The sequence below is a fragment of the Chiloscyllium punctatum genome, chromosome 35 (assembly GCF_047496795.1).
Source record: "Chiloscyllium punctatum isolate Juve2018m chromosome 35, sChiPun1.3, whole genome shotgun sequence".
Taxonomy (NCBI): Eukaryota; Metazoa; Chordata; class Chondrichthyes; order Orectolobiformes; family Hemiscylliidae; genus Chiloscyllium; species Chiloscyllium punctatum.
The window spans coordinates 20,515,732-20,534,393 of NC_092773.1; the positions used below are offsets into that span (position 1 = coordinate 20,515,732).

Genomic DNA, 18,662 nt, shown 5'->3' on the forward strand with positions numbered 1-18,662 from the left:
AGTACAACAAGTGCAAAATATACCTTGGACGTGTGATCGGATGCTCTTCCTCATCAAAGGAATCGATGTGACCGCTTTTGGAATATCTCAGATCTCCAGGGGTAGTGTGGAAAACTGGCTGATAACGTCCCAGAATATGTTCTGTATTGGAGGGCAAACTGTCGGCCGATTAAATTGTGCCTCACAGAATGTCAGCGCCTGAGAGAGTGTTAGCGTCTTCAGTTTTTCAAATGCTTTGTCCCATTGCGAAACGCAACAACTGCTCTGAGTATCACATCCTTTCCCTTTCTCAAAAGCACCTGTTCCATTCTCCATCCATGCAGAATTGCGTGGAATGCTTGGTCACGCAGCAAACAAAAAAAAACGATGTTTTTAAAAGATTGGAGCGTACGTTCGGAACCGGGGGAGAAGGGGGTCAGAACGTTTGAACTCTGCAGTTTTCTCATTAATTCTTCCATTGTCTCTGCAGATCTCCAGGTGAGTGCTCAATGCCCCTTTGGGAATGTGTGGTCGACAACAAGAGGTGAGATGGCCGAATGCGAGAAACAAAGAATTTCATGCCATGTTAGAAGGGGCTCACGCTGTTGATGTTCACACTACAGTCCATTTCCTGTGTCCAATGTGGGAGGGTTAAACAAGGGCTGAAAACCAAACTGAAACCCAAGAGAGAAGAACACTAGGAATCGAATGCTTCCGGTTGGAAACACATTCTCCCAGAGTTTGATCGACAGACTCTTGATTGTTTGGTTTTCCCATTTAACGCACAATGTGACTCATCTCACCACACTGCATTGAGATGTCTGTTTGTTTCCCATTCAGATGATGTGTTGGATTGCGAACTGACTGACTGTGTGTATCATTTGCAATTGCTGCCCATACAGATAAAGTGCTTGTTTCAAAGTACCTAATTGGTCCGGATACTCAGTCAGTCTGTGACAGAATGGGAATGTTCATCATCCTGGGCCATTTCACTCTCCACCTTGCAGTCTAACTGAAGCGCTGGTTTATTTATTCGGGTGGATCCACCTTGTCCGAGATCAGCCCCGGGTCTGATGTGGTTGAGGAAGAGAAGTTGTAAAACCTTCACTCATCAATGGTTCCCAGCTGCAACTGAACCCTGTCCCTCAGCTTTCATCAGAAATTTCCCCAATTGGTGGAAATTACGAGAAACAGCATTAACCTCAAGCAAGATTTGACAGAATCACCCCTGTGCACACAGATTTATACCATCCCCGATTTCAACTGCTCTGCCATCGGTAGCTAGGTGTTCAGTGGCCTGAGCGAGAAGCTCTGTCATTCTCTCCCTCCACTTCTCTGACTCTCCAGCTCTCGTTTCTCCCTGATGACACAATTTAAATGTTCTTTGACCGATCGATTGGCCCTCATGTCTCCTGATGCGGCTCAAATACTCCCGTGGAAGACCTTGGGATATTTCATTCCATTCAATAGAAAAATACAAGCTGTTGTTTGGATGACACGGTATCGGCAAGATCTGACAGATGGGCCCAAGTAGATGAGAGCCATTTTGTCATCGCTGGCCAGTCATGAATTACTCCATGTGAAAGTGCGTCAGTCATTGCCAGTTTCCTCCAACACCATTTGACTCCCTCAGTGGAGCTGTTATAAGACTCCAATTCCAAGCAAGGGGGGTGTTTACAGACGTGACACAGCGAGGTGTGGTTAGAACATCAGAGCTGGAGCAGTGCTGAAGGGAAGGGTGAGCAAAGCAAAAACATCAAGTGGAAAGAAAACGGGGAAAGGGATGCGAGTGGCAAAAGGTGTTCACGGAAAACTGATTTCACCTGGAATCACATCCCATACACCAGAGCAGACTGGAGAGCAAATCCCAGGTCTGAGCTTTGGTTCGGGGATGTGGCTATTCCAGTGGTGATCTCACTGAAACTCTTCAAACCTTGCTGCCATTCCAAACTCCATGATCTTCACTTTGTCTTGACTCAATATATCATCATCTTCCAAAGCGGTGTGTGTCCTCGGCCTCTCTTTTTCTCTGCATGTGGTGTGGTCCAAACCATATTCCCCCAGGTATGATCCTCCCCACTTAACCAGGAGGTCACTGAGACAGCCTTATCCCACACTGGCTCCTTTCCCATCTGTGGTAGACACATGAAGAACGTTAATCGGTGCAGAATGGGCTCATCACTTGCTTAAGGTTCCGCTATCCATTCATCTTTTATTCAGACCAGTGTCCCTGAGTACACACAGCCTGAGTCCGTACCCTCCATATCTTTGCGGAGTAACTCAGTTCTTCTGCCTTTGACGTCTTCAGACGTATTACCTTGGTCAAAACCCTCTATTCCCATTGGTATCTCTGGCTTTTCTTCTCCATCTGGTCCAATGTCTTCATCATCATAAACCTATCCGCAGCTTGACAAATGTGAATTCTGCCTTCTCTCTTTCTCTCTCTCAGCTGAGCACTGGCTGCTTCACTTAGCTTTGCAATCCGAGACTAAGTGTTGATGAGAAAAGTTGCCATGGTACGTACTGCAGAAGCAGAGGAGGACAATTATCTGATTTGGCCTCATTGACAATCTTTGAAATCCGAAGAGACAAAAATGCATGCAAAGACTTCCTCTGTTGAAGTCACTGGGCTGCTGAACCACTGAGTCCCTACAGTGTAAAGCAGCTCATACCAACCCTACAAACAGCATCCCGCCCACCCCCTCCAGACTCCTCGACCCCAATCCCTGCAACCCTGCATTTCCCATGGCTAAGCCATCCAGCTTGCACATCCCTGGACACTATGGGCACTTTAAGAAGGCCAATCCACCTAACCTGCACATCTTTGGACTGCGGCGGGGGGGAACTGGAGGAAACCCATGCAGACAATGGTAGAACCTGCAAAATCCCCACAGACATCTCACCCAAGGCTGGATCAAGCACGTTCCCTGGTAAGGCAGCAGTGCGAACCACTGAGTCACCTGAAGCTCATCTGGTTCACCATTTCCCAGTCTGGGTAGCCAGAGGAGACAACACAAATGGTGATTCTTAGCAAGCTCTCTCTGCCCATTGAGCCAGACCCCGGGAGTGGAAAAAGCTCTGTGGTGCAGAGCTCTGGAACTCATTCAATTCAAGTCGCCCCCTAAAGCCCTGACATTGACCACAGGCCATGTGTAAAATGCGCAGTGCGTTCTGATCAGCAATCCTTCGACACAATATCCCCTCAGGTTTCCTTCCCTCGAGCTGTCGCCTTCACGGTGTTGCGATTTTCATTCTTAATACGGTGAGATTTGGATGCATTGCCTCTGAGTGAAATAATGGAATCCTAACCCACGATATGGATGCACGTGTTACCTCTACTTTTGACAGAATGGGGATCCGCAGTCAGGGAGGATGGACAGAGGAACATCTTTGCCCACAATGTTGGAACAAAAGGTCAGCATCTAATTTTGGTTATTATTTTCTCTTGGGAAATGAGTGGCGAAGGCAAGGCGAGCATTCATTGGTCCCCTGAGTGCCCTGGAGAGTATTTTGATACAAACACTCATCTTGCCCAGCCACCTCAGAGGGCAGTTCAGAAACTGCAACACAGAGTGTTTTTGATTCGAGTCAGAGACGTCCAGCTTGGAAACAGATCCTTCAGTCCAACACGTCCACGCCAACCAGATATTGGAAATTAATCTAATTCCACTTGCCAGCATTTAGCCCATATCCCTCTCAACCCTTCCTATTCATATACCCATCCAGATGCCTTTTAAATTGGACCAGCCCCCCCCATCACTTCCTCTGGCAGCTCATTCCATGCACCCTCTGTGTGAAAGGTTGCCCCTCGGGTCCCTTTTATATCTTTTCCCGCTCACATTAAACCTATCCCCTCTCGCTTTCGAATCCCCTACCCCCTAGGAAAAAGACCATGCCTTTCACGATTTTATAGATCTCTTTATGATCACCCCTCAGCCTCTGATGCTGCAGGGAACATAGCCCCAGCTTATTCAGCCTCTCCCGATAACTCAAACCCTCCAACCCCAGCAGCACCCTGTTAAATCTTTTCTGAACCCTTTCAAGTTTCACAACATCTTTCCAATAGTGGGATGACTGGAAATGAACGCAGTCTTCCATCGGTGGCCTAACCAATGAATCACAGAGGGTAAAGTCCCCAGCTATAATGTTGGAATTTGCAGGATAATCGCTGACCCAATTCACTACTCTTTTGCAGACATTGTTTTGACACCACCAGGATGTTCCCATCCCTGGATTCCAGGACTTCAGCCGATCCCTGCTTTCTCATCCGTTCAGTGGCAAACCTTGGGCTGGGGAAGGCGAAATCGGGCAGAGCCCCCATTTCTGACCACTGCGCAGGGTATCCTTGCTGGAGGCGTGCAGCCAACGAGGGAGAAGAAAATCTGGGACACAGCGCAATGGATAATTTTGTTCTGACGTATCTCTCTCTCTCTCACAGGTTTACCCGTATGAAATGCTGAAAGGAAGCAGGAGTATGAATCTGCCCCCCGGAGTGGACAGGCCCCGGCTGGAGGTAAGCATGGCAAGAACCTGCCTCTTGGAAACAAAGAGGAAGTGCACAAAGACCGTGAAAGCCCATTGGATCAAAGAGACAGGAAGTTGCAGCCAGCAGTTGTTGTCAGTAGAAGGAACGTGTACAAGGGGGCTCTTGTGGGAGTTCCCCGACTTGTGAAGCGTGAGGCCTGGGTTCTAGTCCAGGATGATCAGCTGAGGGATCCTGGGACTGGATTCATTCGAGTTTCAAAGGTTGAGGGGAGATCTAATAGAGACTTACAAGATAGTGCATGGCTTTGAAAGGGTGGATGCTGGGAATTTGTTTCCATTCGGCGGGGAGACTAGGACCCATGGGCACAGCCTTAAAAATTAGAGGGGGTCAATTTAGAACGGAAATGAGGAGACATTTCTTCAGCCAGAGAGTGGGTGGGCCTGTGGAGTGCAGTGGAGGCCGAGACGTTGGGTGTCTTCAAGGCAGAGGCTAATAAATTTGTAATCTTGCAAGGAATTAAGGGCTACGAGGAGAGTGCAGGTAAGTGGAATTGGAACGGCCATCGGCCATGATTAAATGGCGGAGTGGGCTCGACGGGCCGAATGGCCTTGCTTCCACTCCTACATCTTACGGTCTTAGGTTCATAAGTCTGAGCTGCTCCAGAGGTGCATCATAATATGGTCTCGGAGTTGGGAAGTCGTGTTGAGGTTGTTCAGGATGTTGGTGAGGCTTTGTCTGGAATACTTTGTCCAGTTCCAGGCAGCTTGTCGTAGGAAGGGTGTCACTAAGCTCGAGAGGGCTCGGAAGAAATTTGCCAGGAATGTCGATGGGGATGGAAGGTTTGAGTTTTGTAGAAAGACTGGGACCTTTTTCGCAGGAGCGTAGGAGGTTGAGAGATGACCTGAGAGAGGTTTACTCAATCATAAGGGAGGGTTAATGAGAGGTGTCCTTTCCTGAGGATAGGGGCTTTCAAGACAATATTTTGAAATTGAGAGGAGAGAAATTTTAAAAATACACACAAGGGGCAACGTTTTGACACCAACCAGTGGTTCCGGTGTGGAATGAACTTCCAGAGGTAGTGGTAAACATGGGCACAGTTACAATGTTTAAAAGACATTTGAACAAGTATATGACTCGGAAAGGTTTGGAGGGATATGGGCCAAAGGGTCTGTTTCCATGCTGTATGACTCTACAGATTGATTCAATATGTCTGCATGGGTCAGTATAAGTACAGCTTCTCTTCATTTGTATTGGTTAGCTGGACTTTGAGCGAGAAGACAGACATCATGCAGCTCAGCAAAGTACTGAACAGTAAGGATAATAATAACAGACTTCAGATGGCGGGAACATTTAATAATGAGCAGTGTGAAATGACAGCCATTTTGTTTGAAGGGGGATCAGAACCAAACTTGGTCCAACTGGAAAGGGGGGTTATGGGAAGGAGAGGCCAGGAGGAGTGTGGGTGGGTGAATGGTTGCAAAACTTGAAGTCGGTGGGACAACAGGAGGAAGTGATTTTAGAAACTCACTGAAGGATCCTTGGGTTCTGATCCAGGAAGAGAGCGATTTGGGGGACAAAAGTCAGAAATTACTGGAGAAACTCAGCCAGTCTGGCAGCACAGTGGAGAGAGAAACAGGGTTAACGTTTCAAGTGCAGTGACTCTTCAAGCGATTTGGATGGGGCGGGAAGATTCAAAGTTGGACTGATTCAAGGAGGAGGCAACCAGAGGACACAGTTCAGGAAAGGGGTGGTTCAGGGAGTGGAAATCATTCAGGATGGGGGCAGGGTCAATTCACTGGAGAGCGATCAATTTGAGGTGGGACTGGTCAATTCAGTGGGGGAAAAAATGAGGGACAATTCAGGGAGAGGCCTGTTCAGAGTTTGGGGAACAATTCAGGAACAGGGAGAGGAGTGGGATTCAAGAAAGGACTATTCACACAAGTTGGGGTGATTCAAGAAGGGGCTATTCACAGAAGAAGGGTGATTCAGGAAGGGTCTAATTCCAGAGCAGGGAGGGTGATTCAGGAAGGGTCTAATTCCAGAGCAGGGAGGGTGATTCAGGAAGGGACTAATTCCAGAGCAGGGAGGGTGATTCAGGAAGGGTCTAATTCCAGAGCAGGGAGGGTGATTCAGGAAGGGACTATTCACAGAGCAGGGAGGGTGATTCAGGAAGGGTCTAATTCCAGAGCAGGGAGGGTGATTCAGGAAGGGTCTAATTCCAGAGCAGGGAGGGTGATTCAGGAAGGGTCTAATTCCAGAGCAGGGAGGGTGATTCAGGAAGGGTCTATTCACAGAGCAGGGAGGGTGATTCAGGAAGGGACTATTCACAGAGCAGGGAGGGTGATTCAGGAAGGGTCTAATTCCAGAGCAGGGAGGGTAATTCAGGAAGGGTCTATTCACAGAGCAGGGAGGGTGATTCAGGGTCTATTCACAGAGCAGGGAGGGTAATTCAGGAAGGGTCTATTCACATAGCAGGGAGGGTGATTCAGGAAGGGTCTATTCACAGAGCAGGGAGGGTGATTCAGGAAGGGTCTATTCACATAGCAGGGAGGGTGATTCAGGAAGGGACTATTCACAGAGCAGGGAGGGTGATTCAGGAAGGGTCTAATTCCAGAGCAGGGAGGGTGATTCAGGAAGGGTCTATTCACAGAGCAGGGAGGGTGATTCAGGAAGGGTCTAATTCCAGAGCAGGGAGGGTGATTCAGGAAGGGACTATTCACAGAGCAGGGAGGGTAATTCAGGAAGGGACTATTCACAGAGCAGGGAGGGTGATTCAGGAAGGGTCTAATTCCTGAGCAGGGAGGGTGATTCAGGAAGAGTCTATTCACATAGCAGGGAGGGTGATTCAGGAAGGGTCTAATTCCTGAGCAGGGAGGGTGATTCAGGAAGGGACTATTCCCATAGCAGGGAGGGTGATTCAGGAAGGGACTATTCACATAGCAGGGAGGGTGATTCAGGAAGGGACTATTCACAGAGCAGGGAGGGTGATTCAGGAAGGGACTATTCACATAGCAGGGAGGGTGATTCAGGAAGGGTCTAATTACAGAGCAGGGAGGGTGATTCAGGAAGGGACTATTCACAGAGCAGGGAGGGTGATTCAGGAAGGGTCTAATTCCAGAGCAGGGAGGGTGATTCAGGAAGAGTCTATTCACAGAGCAGGGAGGGTAATTCAGGAAGGGACTATTCACAGAGCAGGGAGGGTAATTCAGGAAGGGACTAATTCCAGAGCAGGGAGGGTGATTCAGGAAGGGTCTAATTCCAGAGCAGGGAGGGTGATTCAGGAAGGGACTATTCACAGAGCAGGGAGGGTGATTCAGGAAGGGTCTAATTCCAGAGCAGGGAGGGTGATTCAGGAAGGGTCTAATTCCAGAGCAGGGAGGGTGATTCAGGAAGGGTCTAATTCCAGAGCAGGGAGGGTGATTCAGGAAGGGACTATTCACAGAGCAGGGAGGGTGATTCAGGAAGGGACTATTCACAGAGCAGGGAGGGTGATTCAGGAAGGGTCTAATTCCTGAGCAGGGTGGGTGATTCAGGAAGGGACTATTCCCATAGCAGGGGGGTAAGTTAAAGAGAGTTGACTTGTAGAGGATGCTTGGTTTGGATTGAACCACTCAGCATATGGGGTGACCTGGTTCGTGGATCTCAACTCAAGTTGGTGGGGGATATCCATGGCACAGCCATTCATTGTGCTGTGTTGGAAGCTTTTCAATAACCGAAGCCAGAACTGGCTTCGAGTTCAACCATCGATCATTCCTAAGAGGAGGAAAGAGACAGGACTAGGAAGGAAGGAAGGAAGCATGATGATTAAAAGTCTCTTGCAGCAAGACTGGGGGTGGACTTGATTTCTCTTGAATCTTTCACCTTCACCTTACAAATTAAAATATTCGCCTTCTCTCTGACAGAGACATCTGTCCCCTGAGGAGTTCCAGGAGGTTTTCGGGATGACAATTAAAGAGTTTGATAAGCTTCCCCAGTGGAAGAGGACTGATCTGAAGAAGAAGGCTTGTCTCTTTTAATGTGCTTGAAGGGTGGGATGGAGAATCCTGACGTTGGCTGCTTTGCTAAATGGTTGTTGCTGCTCCAACATATCACTCACACACGACTCAACTTTAAAGCATTTTTTTTCCTTTCCACGTGTGTTTTTTTTTCCTCTCCTCTTCTATTTTCAAATATCCTGGTTTGGAAACCCTGATGGTCTCACGATGGTATTTTGGTTTGGTTTGGATTGGCTGTGCTGCATACATCCCCCCCTTAACCACAAGCCAAAAGCGAACTGCTGCCGTGATAAGCTCCACATGTATCCAATCAGTCCCTGATGTCTGAGTTGCAGAGCGGTTTGGCGTCTGATCAGCCCTGTCTGCAACGCCTTGCGTTCCTGGTGGAACAGGCTTCCGAAGGGCTGAATGGCCAGTTCATCTGCAGCACTGACACTTCAGCGTTTGTCCTCTTCAGACATTTCGCTCAGCTCTGAGCCAGGAACAGTCCAGAGTCTGTTTCCCCTCTGGACCAACAACTTGAAATGGGAAGCCGAACTTCCTTCTTCAGATGTTGGGAAAACCCGATGCTTTCACGTTTTGTGCACCTCACATCTTTGACAAATCCACTCTCGACATCGAAAGACTCACGCAAAGGGTCAAAGTCTGTCCGATCCGGATATGGACGAAGGGGGCATGAGTTCATCCAAATATCAAAACTGATCTATATTTCAAAGAAAAATCTATTTATTCTCTCTGCTGCTATTGTTCTGAGTCCTGAGGTACAGTGAACCATGGTTAGCTGTAGGTCTGTGACTGTGAGGTACATGGCACACACCTCTGCTTCTGCTGTGCTACTGCACTCACAGGAAGGACTGGAGACTGAGCGTGTTATTCCATTTGAGTGCCTCCTGTCACCCTGACATTGACTTGCAATATTATGGTCTGGACTGTTTCTGGAGTTGATGAAGAAAGTGCAGTTTGACTTCTTGGCCAAATCGAAGGACAAGGTGGAGATAATGTCTCCCAGAACATGCTGTGGTTTCTCCACCCGATCTGAAGTACAGTGACAAGCCCTCAGGGTGTTGGTGAATGGGCTCCTGATCTGCCATCACATAGTTGGGCCCACGATATTTATCAATGATTAGTACACCCAAAACACATAAGACCCATCCACCCCTAAACTGCTTTGTAATCACCCCCTGAGTACCTGTTATATATCTTGTGTTTAAAATAAATACAATTCTGTTTTATAGCTTGATGCCTTTCCTAACTAAGGTGACAGCCCTCTCCATGGATCAGGGGATTATGTAGTTGACAGTCAGACAATGTGCCTCAGAAATTGGAGGTACTGGCAAATTGGACTGTCCTAATACTAAAGTCCCTGTTAAATTGGGGGACAAACTTGATATAATGGAGGATGGGATTCGTTCAGAGAATCTTAGAATCCCTACAGTGTGGAAGCAGGCCATTCAGCCCATCCTGGTCCTCCAAAAAGCTTCCCACCCAGACTCACCCTCCCCTTGTAACCCTGCATTTCTCCAGGGCTAATCCATCTAGCCTGCGCACTATGGGGCAATTTAGCATGGTCAATCCACCCGAACCTGCACATCCTTGGATTGTGGGAGGAAACCGGATGACCCAGAGGGGACGCACACAGACACCGGGGCTGGGGGGGAAGAATGTACAGGCTCCACACAGACAGTCACCCAAGGGTGGAATCGAACCTGGGTCCCTGGCGCCATGAGGCATCAGTGCTAACCACTGAGCCACCGTGCTGTGACAATAACAATGTTCACAAAAGGTGATATTTAAATGAAACGTCAGGTGGGCAGCATTTAAATAAGTGCCCTGCAGAACACGCATCGTTTTTTTTTCCCTCTCCTGTGAAAATGCATTATCTTTCGCAAATCACAATTTTGCTTTGCTTTTGCTCCTGGGGTTTGGTACGAGATACACCACAAGGGTACTCTGTAAACATGCTTTGTTGTGAACCAATTCCACGGCAAGCCCACCTGGAGCACCAACAGCTTCCACGGGGCGTCGACAGTGCAGTTATGGTTAAAGTGAAAGGGTCTGTGCAGTTCTGTGTATTGTATGTCGCACCACTGTCTCAGTAACCACAGGCCGCTGTGGTAACATTACAACACTTGGCAGTAATTGAATAAACCTGTAACATGGCCTTCTCAATAGAACGTCTGTCCTTGTTACACATGTGGTATCAATTTATACAGCACGGAAACTCTCAACCAAGATTACAAAGTGTTGGAAATAATCAGGAGCGAGGCAAACGTTCGGAGTGGAGTTTGATAATGGTTTAGCAGGAATCATTTTCTTTCCCTCGTTTGCTTTTTCTTCCTCACTTCTTGTCTCTGTCACGATCCTTCGCTTTCTCCCTCTTCCTCACTGACTCACAGTTCCCACCTTTCTTTCTCTCTCTCTCTCTCTCTCTCTCCATCTCCCCCCCCCCCCACCTCGCTCTCGTCATATTCAACCCAGAGGTCACCAATCAGCCCATTATTCGAGTGGTGCTGGAAAAGCACAGCAGGGTCAGGCAGCATCTGAAGAGCAGGAAAATTGACGTTTCGGGCAGGAGCCCTTCATCAGGAAGGGCTTTCGCCCGAAACGTCGATTTTCCTGCTCCTCGGATGCTGCCTGACCCTGCTGTGCTTTTCCAGCACCATTCTCATCTTGACTCTAATCTCCATCATCTGCAGTCCTCATTTTCGCCTATTCAGCCCATTAAATCCAAGCCAGCTCTCTGTACAACAATCCCAGTCAGTCACATTCCTTCATGCTCTCTCTCTCTCTCTCTCTTTCCCCGCGGCCCTCTGAGTTTATTTCCCTCAACCCAGTTTCCTTTCGGATATTCATTCAGCATCTTACCCTCATCGGCAGAAAGCTACAGCTCATTCCCATTCTCTGGGAGAAAAAAAAACAACCCTCCCTCATATTCCCCCGTAACTCCCTGCTTTCTCTCTTTCTCACATCTGCTGCAGGTTCTTGGAACTTTACAATTTTTATCACATATTAGTGAATATTCGACATGAACATGAATCACTGTGCTGCAAGTGTGGGCAAACTGCTATGGATCAATTCAATAGCAACAGAATGGGGTGTCTGATGAAAGGAGGTACGTTTAAGGGCATCAGGTAAGATAGGGTGCTGGGTGGGTTGGGGATAGCAAGGCAAGAAATTCTGATTCTACACCCTCCAACCAACGTTGTCCGCTGATGGTTATTGTCCGACCTCGACATTAAAACGATCCCGCTGTTTACATTTAATTGAGTGGCCGCAAAGTTTCAATGTTGTCCCGAGAGTCAGTAGCATACATGAATGGAGCCATCCGTCTCCCTGAGGTGGACAGCAAGGAGGAGGAACCAGTCAGTGCTTTCAGCAACACTTTGCAGAAACGGAGTCGGTGAGGTGCAGGATGCACTCAACACTTACTCTGTTGATATCACACCTTTAAGGTGGCAAAAGACGATTTCACGGGGCAGTGAACAAGCAAAGGCTGGCACTGAGGTGCAAAAGGAGGTACGAGAATCATAATGTTGGTCAGAGAGGTAGGTCTGAAGGAGCACCTTAATGGAGGAGGGAGAGAGAGGGAGAGACAGAGACAGTGACAGAGACAGAGACAGTGACAGTGACAGTGAGAGCTTCGTGCCTAGGCAGCTCATGGTGCTGCAATGGAAACCCAGATTGTTTGGGAGGCCAGAATTAGAGTATGTGTCTGAGTATGTGTGTGTCGGGGTGTGTGTGTATGTGTGTATATCTGTAGTGTGTGTGTGTGTGTGTGTGTCTGTATGTTGAGTGTGTGTGCATGGTGTGTATATGTATCTGTATGTGTGTGAGTGAGTGTGTGTGTGTGTGTTTGTATGTTGTGTCTGGATGTTGTGTGTGTCTGTATGTGAGTGTGGTGTGTGTGTCTGCATGTAGTGTGTGAGGGAGGGAGTGTGTGCGAGTGTGTTTCTGTAGGTTTGTGTGTCTGTATGTTGTGTGTGTGTATGTGTGGTGTGTGTGAGTGTATGTTGTGTGTGAGTGTGTGTGTGGTGTGTATGTCTGTATGTTGTGTGTGAGTGTGTGTGTGAGTGTGTGTCTGTATGTCGTGTGTGTATGTGTGGTGTGTGTGAGTGTATGTTGTGTGGGAGTGAGTGTGTGTGTGGTGTGTATGTCTGTATGTTGTGTGTGTCTGTATGTTGTGTGTGAGTGAGTGAGTGAGTGTGTGTCGTTGTGTGGTGTGTGTGTACGTGTGTGTGAGTGAGTGTGTGTGTATGTGTAATGTGTGTGTGAGTGAGTGTGTGTGTATGTGTGGTGTGTGTGTGAGTGAATGTGTGTGTATGTGTCATGTGTGTGTGTGAGTGTGTGTCTGGATGTGTGTGTGTGGTGTGTGTGTAGGTGCAGTGTGTGTAAGTGAGTGTGTGTGTCTGTATATGTGTGTGTGGTGTGTGTGCAGCTGTAGTGTGTGTGAGTGAGTGAGTGTGTGTGTAAGTGAATGTAAGTGAGTGTGTGTGTGTGTGTGTCTGTATATGTGAGTGAGCTAGTGTGTGTCTGTATGTGTGTGGTACGTGTGAGTGAGTGAGTGTGTGTCTATGTTGTGTGTGGTGTGTATGTATCGTATGTATGTGAGCGAGTGTGTGTGTGTGTTTGTGTATATGTGTGGTGTGTATGTATGTGTGGTGTGTGTGTGGTGTGTGGTGTGTGTATGTGTAGTGTGTGTAAGTGAGTGAGTGTGTGTGTGTATATGTGTGGTGTGTATGTATGTGTGTGGTGCGTATGTGTGTGAGTGAGTGTGTGTCTGTATGTGTGTGTAAGTGAGTGAGTGAGTATGTATATGTGTGGTGTGTATGTATATGTGTGTTGTGTGTGTATGTGTATTGTGTGTAAGTGAGTGAGTGAGTGTGTGTGTGTGTAAGTGATTGTATGTGTGTGTGTGAGAGTGAGTGTGTGTCTGTATGTGTGTATATAGGTGTAGTGTGTGTAAGTGAGTGAATGAGTGTGTGTGTAAGTGAGTGTGTGTGTAGGTGTAATGTGTGTAAGTGCGCGTGTGTATGTGTATATACACATGTAAAGACTATGAAATTGCTACAGCCTCAGGAAGGAGTGAGGCCCATAGAGAAGGCAGGGGGTTGAAAACAAGCCATGCTGACTTGCCAAGTCCATGTGCCCTGAGCCACTGTAGATCAGTGAGCATATGGGGTTGTGACAGCCAAAGTGACCCCGATAAATCTCTCATCCTTGAACATACAGTCAGCAGAGCTGCTTCACATTGGGATTCAGGCCTGAAGCACACTTAAACACTGATAAAGCTGTAACATGCAATTCTGGCAACAGAGGCTCAGTCAGGTGATCAGATTACAGCCATTAAGTGTGGCAGAGTCTGCTTTCAGCTTCTCTTTGAAGTGTTTAATTTCCAACTTTATTGGGTCCATGGCTTCAAATATAACAAGTATTTATCCAATGAAGCTGATTTGGATTTCACATATGAAGGATGCTTTATTGTTTTCTGCTACTTCAAAGGAAGTGTTTGCAAACTGCATTTGCTTTATCTCTGACCTCCCCATGCGAAACACTAATCCACTCACAAACTTTCCTCATGCCAATCACTGAATCAAGAGTCTCATGCCAAACAAGGCTTCACAGTCAGAGGGCAGCTATAGGAGAGAGAGAGAGAGTGAGAGCATGGGGCGGTTGGATCCAGTTGGGAACTGGTACAGGATTATCAGAAAAGACCCATTAGTTTGCTATTGGTGTGGAACTATGGGCAAAGAACAAGGTGTTACGACATGGGGTAAACCCTCCTGCTTAATTTAAACCAGCAACACAGAAACGTTTTATCCCGTGCAGTAATCTGTGAAAATTCGAGAGGCCAAGAACGAGTTAAAGTAAAACTTTGCAGCTTTATTTCTGAAAGTATAACAGAGAATAATTAACTAACAACTATTTACAACTCCTTCCTCTAACCTATCTTTTACCTTCCCTGCTATAATACCCATCCGATAAAACACCACCCCGATTAAGATTTACCAAAACTTCAAGTTTTCAAAACCAGCCAGATATCAAATCTTCTCTTCATATCTTCCTCGGTTTTCTTTTCTTTGGGATTTCTGTTTCACAGATTACTGATCGATAAAGGCACCTTTAAGAGAGCTATTTTCAGGAATCTCTACAGGCTGGCAGCATGGTAGTTCTCCTCCTAAGTGTTAAATTTTCCCCAGTTTTATACCCCCAAAGCATTGGATTGTGTCATTGGCTTTTCAGATTATCAACATACTCAATTCAGACTGGATTGGACTTTGGCCTTTTTGAGGGATAATTTAAACTGACTGGCCTAATTCGAATCTGTTTTTGTCTCCAGGCAACCATCTACCCCCAGTAGCTGAAACACATGTTACATTGTATCTTATTCAGAACACTTGGTTCTGTTAGATTATTCTGCTCGCTTTTAACCCTTTTAACAGTGCAGTATACCCACATCTTCGTAACAAAGGCAGTGGGATTAGTTTGGGATTGATACAGAATAGAGGGAGACCGGGAACGGTGTGATTCATTTAGGACTGATACAGAGTTATGGGAAGAGGGGAGGACACCATCAGTGTGGGATTGATGCAATTAAAAGGATCTTGGGTAGGATACAGCACGGAAACAAACCCAGTCCACGCTGACCATAATCCCAATCTGATCCAGTCCCATGAGACTGCTCCTGGCCCACATCCCTCCCAACCTTTCCTTTTAATGGTACCATCACTTCCTCAGGAAGTTCATTCCCGCAGGACAGAGAGACCTCAGGGTGCAGGTACATAATTCCTTGAACTCTGCATTACATGGAGATAGAGTGGTTAAGAAGGTGTTTAGCATACTTGCCTTCATTGCTCAGACCTTTGAGTACTGGAGTTGGGACTGAGGTTGTACAGGGCTCTTCTGGGGTACTGTGTGCAGTTCTGGTTGCCCTGTTAGAGGAAGGATATTATTAAATTGGAGAGAGTTCAGTAAGTGATTTACCAGGATGTTGCAAGAAATGGAGGGTTTAAGTTTTTTTATTGATTAGACTTCCCTACATTGTGGAAACAGGACCTTTGACCCAACCAGTCCACACTGACCCACCGAGGAGTAACCCACCTCCCTCTGACTAATGCACCTAACATTATGGGTAATTTAGCACGGCCAATCCACCCCAATCTGCACATCCCTGAGCACTATGGGAAATTGAGCCTGGCCAATCCACCCTGACCTGCACATCTTTGGAATGTGGGAGGAAACCGGAGCACCCGGAGTAAACCCACGCAGACACGGGGGAGAATGTGCAAACTCCACACAGCCAGTCGCCCGAGGCTGGAATCGAACCTGGGACCCTGATGCTGAGAGACAGCAGTGCTAACCACTGAGCCACCGTGCCACCCTGTTCTCAGAAGAGATGGGATAGGCTGGGACTTTTTTCTCCAGGTTCAGGAGTGGCCTTCTCGAGGTTTATACAATCATGCGTTGTATAGATAAGATGAATAGCAGGTGTCTTTTTCCGAGGGCAGGGAATTTCAAGACTAGGGGACATATTTTTAAGGTAAGAGACTTGAACAAAGACATGACGGGTCATTGTTTGTGCACAGGGTGGACAGTGTCTGGAATTAACTTCTAAAGGGAGTGGTGGATAGGGGTACAATTACAATGTTTAAAAGACATTTGGATAAGTACATGAATAAGAAATGTTTGGAGTGATTTGGGCCAAGTGCAGGCAGGTAAGACAAGTTGAGTTTGGGATTATGGTTGGCATGGATTGGTTGAACCAATGTGGTATGTGGTATGACTCTGTGATACAAAGGTTACGGGCAGAGTGGAGGATGCCGAGATGAGTTTTGGGTTGGTTTCAGAGCTGTCGAGAGAGTGGGGCAGGAGGATTGGTTTAGGATTGATAAACAAATGGGGGGAGAGATGAGGACAACGGAGTTGGCCAAAGACTTTGGAGAAGGGGCGGGGCAGAGGGATTGATTTAAGAATGATACAGAGGTCTGGAAAAAGAATGAGGCAAGGGAATTTGGACAAGACTTAGGTGAGAGAGTGTGGGATCGGCTTGGGGATGAGATCAATGCCTTCCCACGTTGTAAACGAGTTTTGTTCTTTCCTGGCTCCTTCAGCACAGTCTGACGGAGAATATATTTTTTAACAAACTGCGAACACCAACTTTTGAAGAACTGTGCATGGTTGAAAATAATCCAGAAGGAGAAGAGGAATACATAGTTCCCGTTAAGGTCAGTGATCATTTGAGAAGAAGCAGTAAAAGACAGACAATGAAGAGAAATCTTGAGAAGAGTGAAGTGATGAGGAAGATAGGACACATGTCTGACTATAAATTTATCCAGACTGCATATTTGATTTATGTTGGCGTTAAACCTAATTTAAGAATCAGTTCGCAAATTCCGATGAAGGAACTGTTCTGGCAACCTACTGATTGCTCAGAGTGTAATATGGATATTTTTTCTAAGTGTTCTCCCAATGAAATATAGCACCAGAAGGGATGAAGGATGCAAGACATCTTGTTGGGATGAAACTTGTGTGAATATCACTTAGTATGCACAGTGCAGAAATCAGCAAACCCTCTCCCTGGTCTGCTCCATCCAGTTGAAATGAATTGAGGATCAATGGTTGTCCATTGATCAGAGTCAGAGAGGGCGACAGCATTGAAACAGGGCCCTGTGGCCCGATTTGCCCATGCAAGTCATTTTAGGCTATTCCAACTGCACCATGTACATCATGAACTGTTTGTTCCTTCCCCGGCTTAATTTATCAAAGGGTTCTCTGTAGCTCTGCTTCCACTCATGTGCACACATCATTCCCCAGAATGGCATTTTCCTTTTTCTTTCTTTCAAGTGACACAGGCATCGGCAAGGCCAACTATTGCTGCCCATTCTAATTGCCCAACCCGAGAGCGCTGGATGTTCGCGAGTTTTGAGAAGGTTTGTAGCTCAGGTTGAGGTTCTGGATGGAGGTTTGCTCGCTGAGCTGGAAGGTTCATTTTCAGACGTTTTGGCACCATACTAGGTAACATCTTCAGTGAGCCTCCAAATGAAGTGGTGTAGCCTGCTTTCTATTTATATGCTTGAGTTTCCTTGGGTTAATGATATCATCTCCTGTGGTGACATCATTTCTTATGGTGACGTCATTTCCTATTTTTTTTCACAGGTCATGGTAAACATTATCCAAGTCAATGTGGTTGTTGATAGAGTTCCCGTTGGAATGCCATGCTTCTAGGAATTCTTGTACGTGTCTCTGTTTGGCTTGTCCTGGGATGGATGTGTTGTCCCAGTCAAAGTGGTGTCCTTCCTCATTCGCATGTAAGGATACGAGTGAGAGTGGGTCATGTCGTTTGTGGCTAGTCGATGTTCATGTATTCTGGTGGCTAGTTTTCTGCCTGTTTGTCCAATGTAGTGTTTGTTACAGACCTTGCACAGTATTTTAAAAATGACATTAGTTTTGCTTGTTGTCTGTATAGGGTCTTTCAAGTTCACGAGCTGCTGTTTTAGTGTGTTGGTGGGTTTGTGGGTTCCCATGATGCCAAGGGGTCTGAGTAGTCTGCCAGTCATTTCAGAGATGTCTTTGATGGAGGGGAGAGTGGCGAGGGTTTCTGGACGTGTTTTGTCTGCTTGTTTGGGTTTGTTGCTGAGAAATCGGAGGGCTGCGTTCATTGGGGACCCATTCTTTTTGCAGACATGGTCTCGGTGATTTTCCTCTGCTCTGTGCAATTCCTCTGTGCTGCAGTGTGAGCTGTCTTCTTGAATTCTAATTCATTGTGTAGTAGTTTGGATACTTTGACAAACCTGATGCACTTCAGAGGGTCGGTGTGGACTGGTTGGGCCGAAGGGCCTGTTTCCACATTGTAGGGAATCTAATCTAATCATTTAAAACTCTTTTCTGTGTAACAAAAACTCAGTTTGGGAATTTTTCATTTGACCTCCAGCAAACAGCAGTGTTTGGACCCTTTTGCTTTACCTTGGCCCCCGCCCCCACCCAAAGAACATCCCTCTGCCCAACAAGGTGTGATCCTTCACCAGACTTGCAAGCATCAACGTTTAGCAGAACTGCCTAACAGTGTGGCGGAGGCAGGTTTGTCAAAGTGTTCAAAATGGAACGAGACCCTGGTTTGAAAATGAAGACTACGTACAGTTCCAAGGAAGAAGGCACCAGGTGAATTCCTCATTCGGAGAATTGATGGGCTGAACAGTCTCATTCTG

General features: G+C 46.9%; 2 protein-coding genes across 11 annotated transcripts in view; one reads left to right on the plus strand and one right to left on the minus strand.

The window, feature by feature from the left end:
- Positions 1-9,692, plus strand: part of dmtn (dematin actin binding protein) — a 73,140-nt gene extending 63,448 nt beyond the window's left edge. For 9 of the 10 annotated variants that reach the window (XM_072554212.1, XM_072554207.1, XM_072554208.1 and 6 more), the window contains 4 exons: positions 470-477; positions 3,328-3,393; positions 4,418-4,492; positions 8,368-9,692. In XM_072554212.1, coding sequence (XP_072410313.1) covers positions 470-477; positions 3,328-3,393; positions 4,418-4,492; positions 8,368-8,481 — 263 coding nt within the window. In that variant the 3' untranslated portion in view covers positions 8,482-9,692. The remainder of the gene's footprint in view (positions 1-469; positions 478-3,327; positions 3,394-4,417; positions 4,493-8,367) is intronic. The other variant, XR_011953857.1, reaches the window with a different exon arrangement.
- Positions 1-18,662, minus strand: part of lgi3 (leucine-rich repeat LGI family, member 3) — a 272,695-nt gene that overhangs the window by 183,483 nt on the left and 70,550 nt on the right. The window lies entirely within an intron of this gene.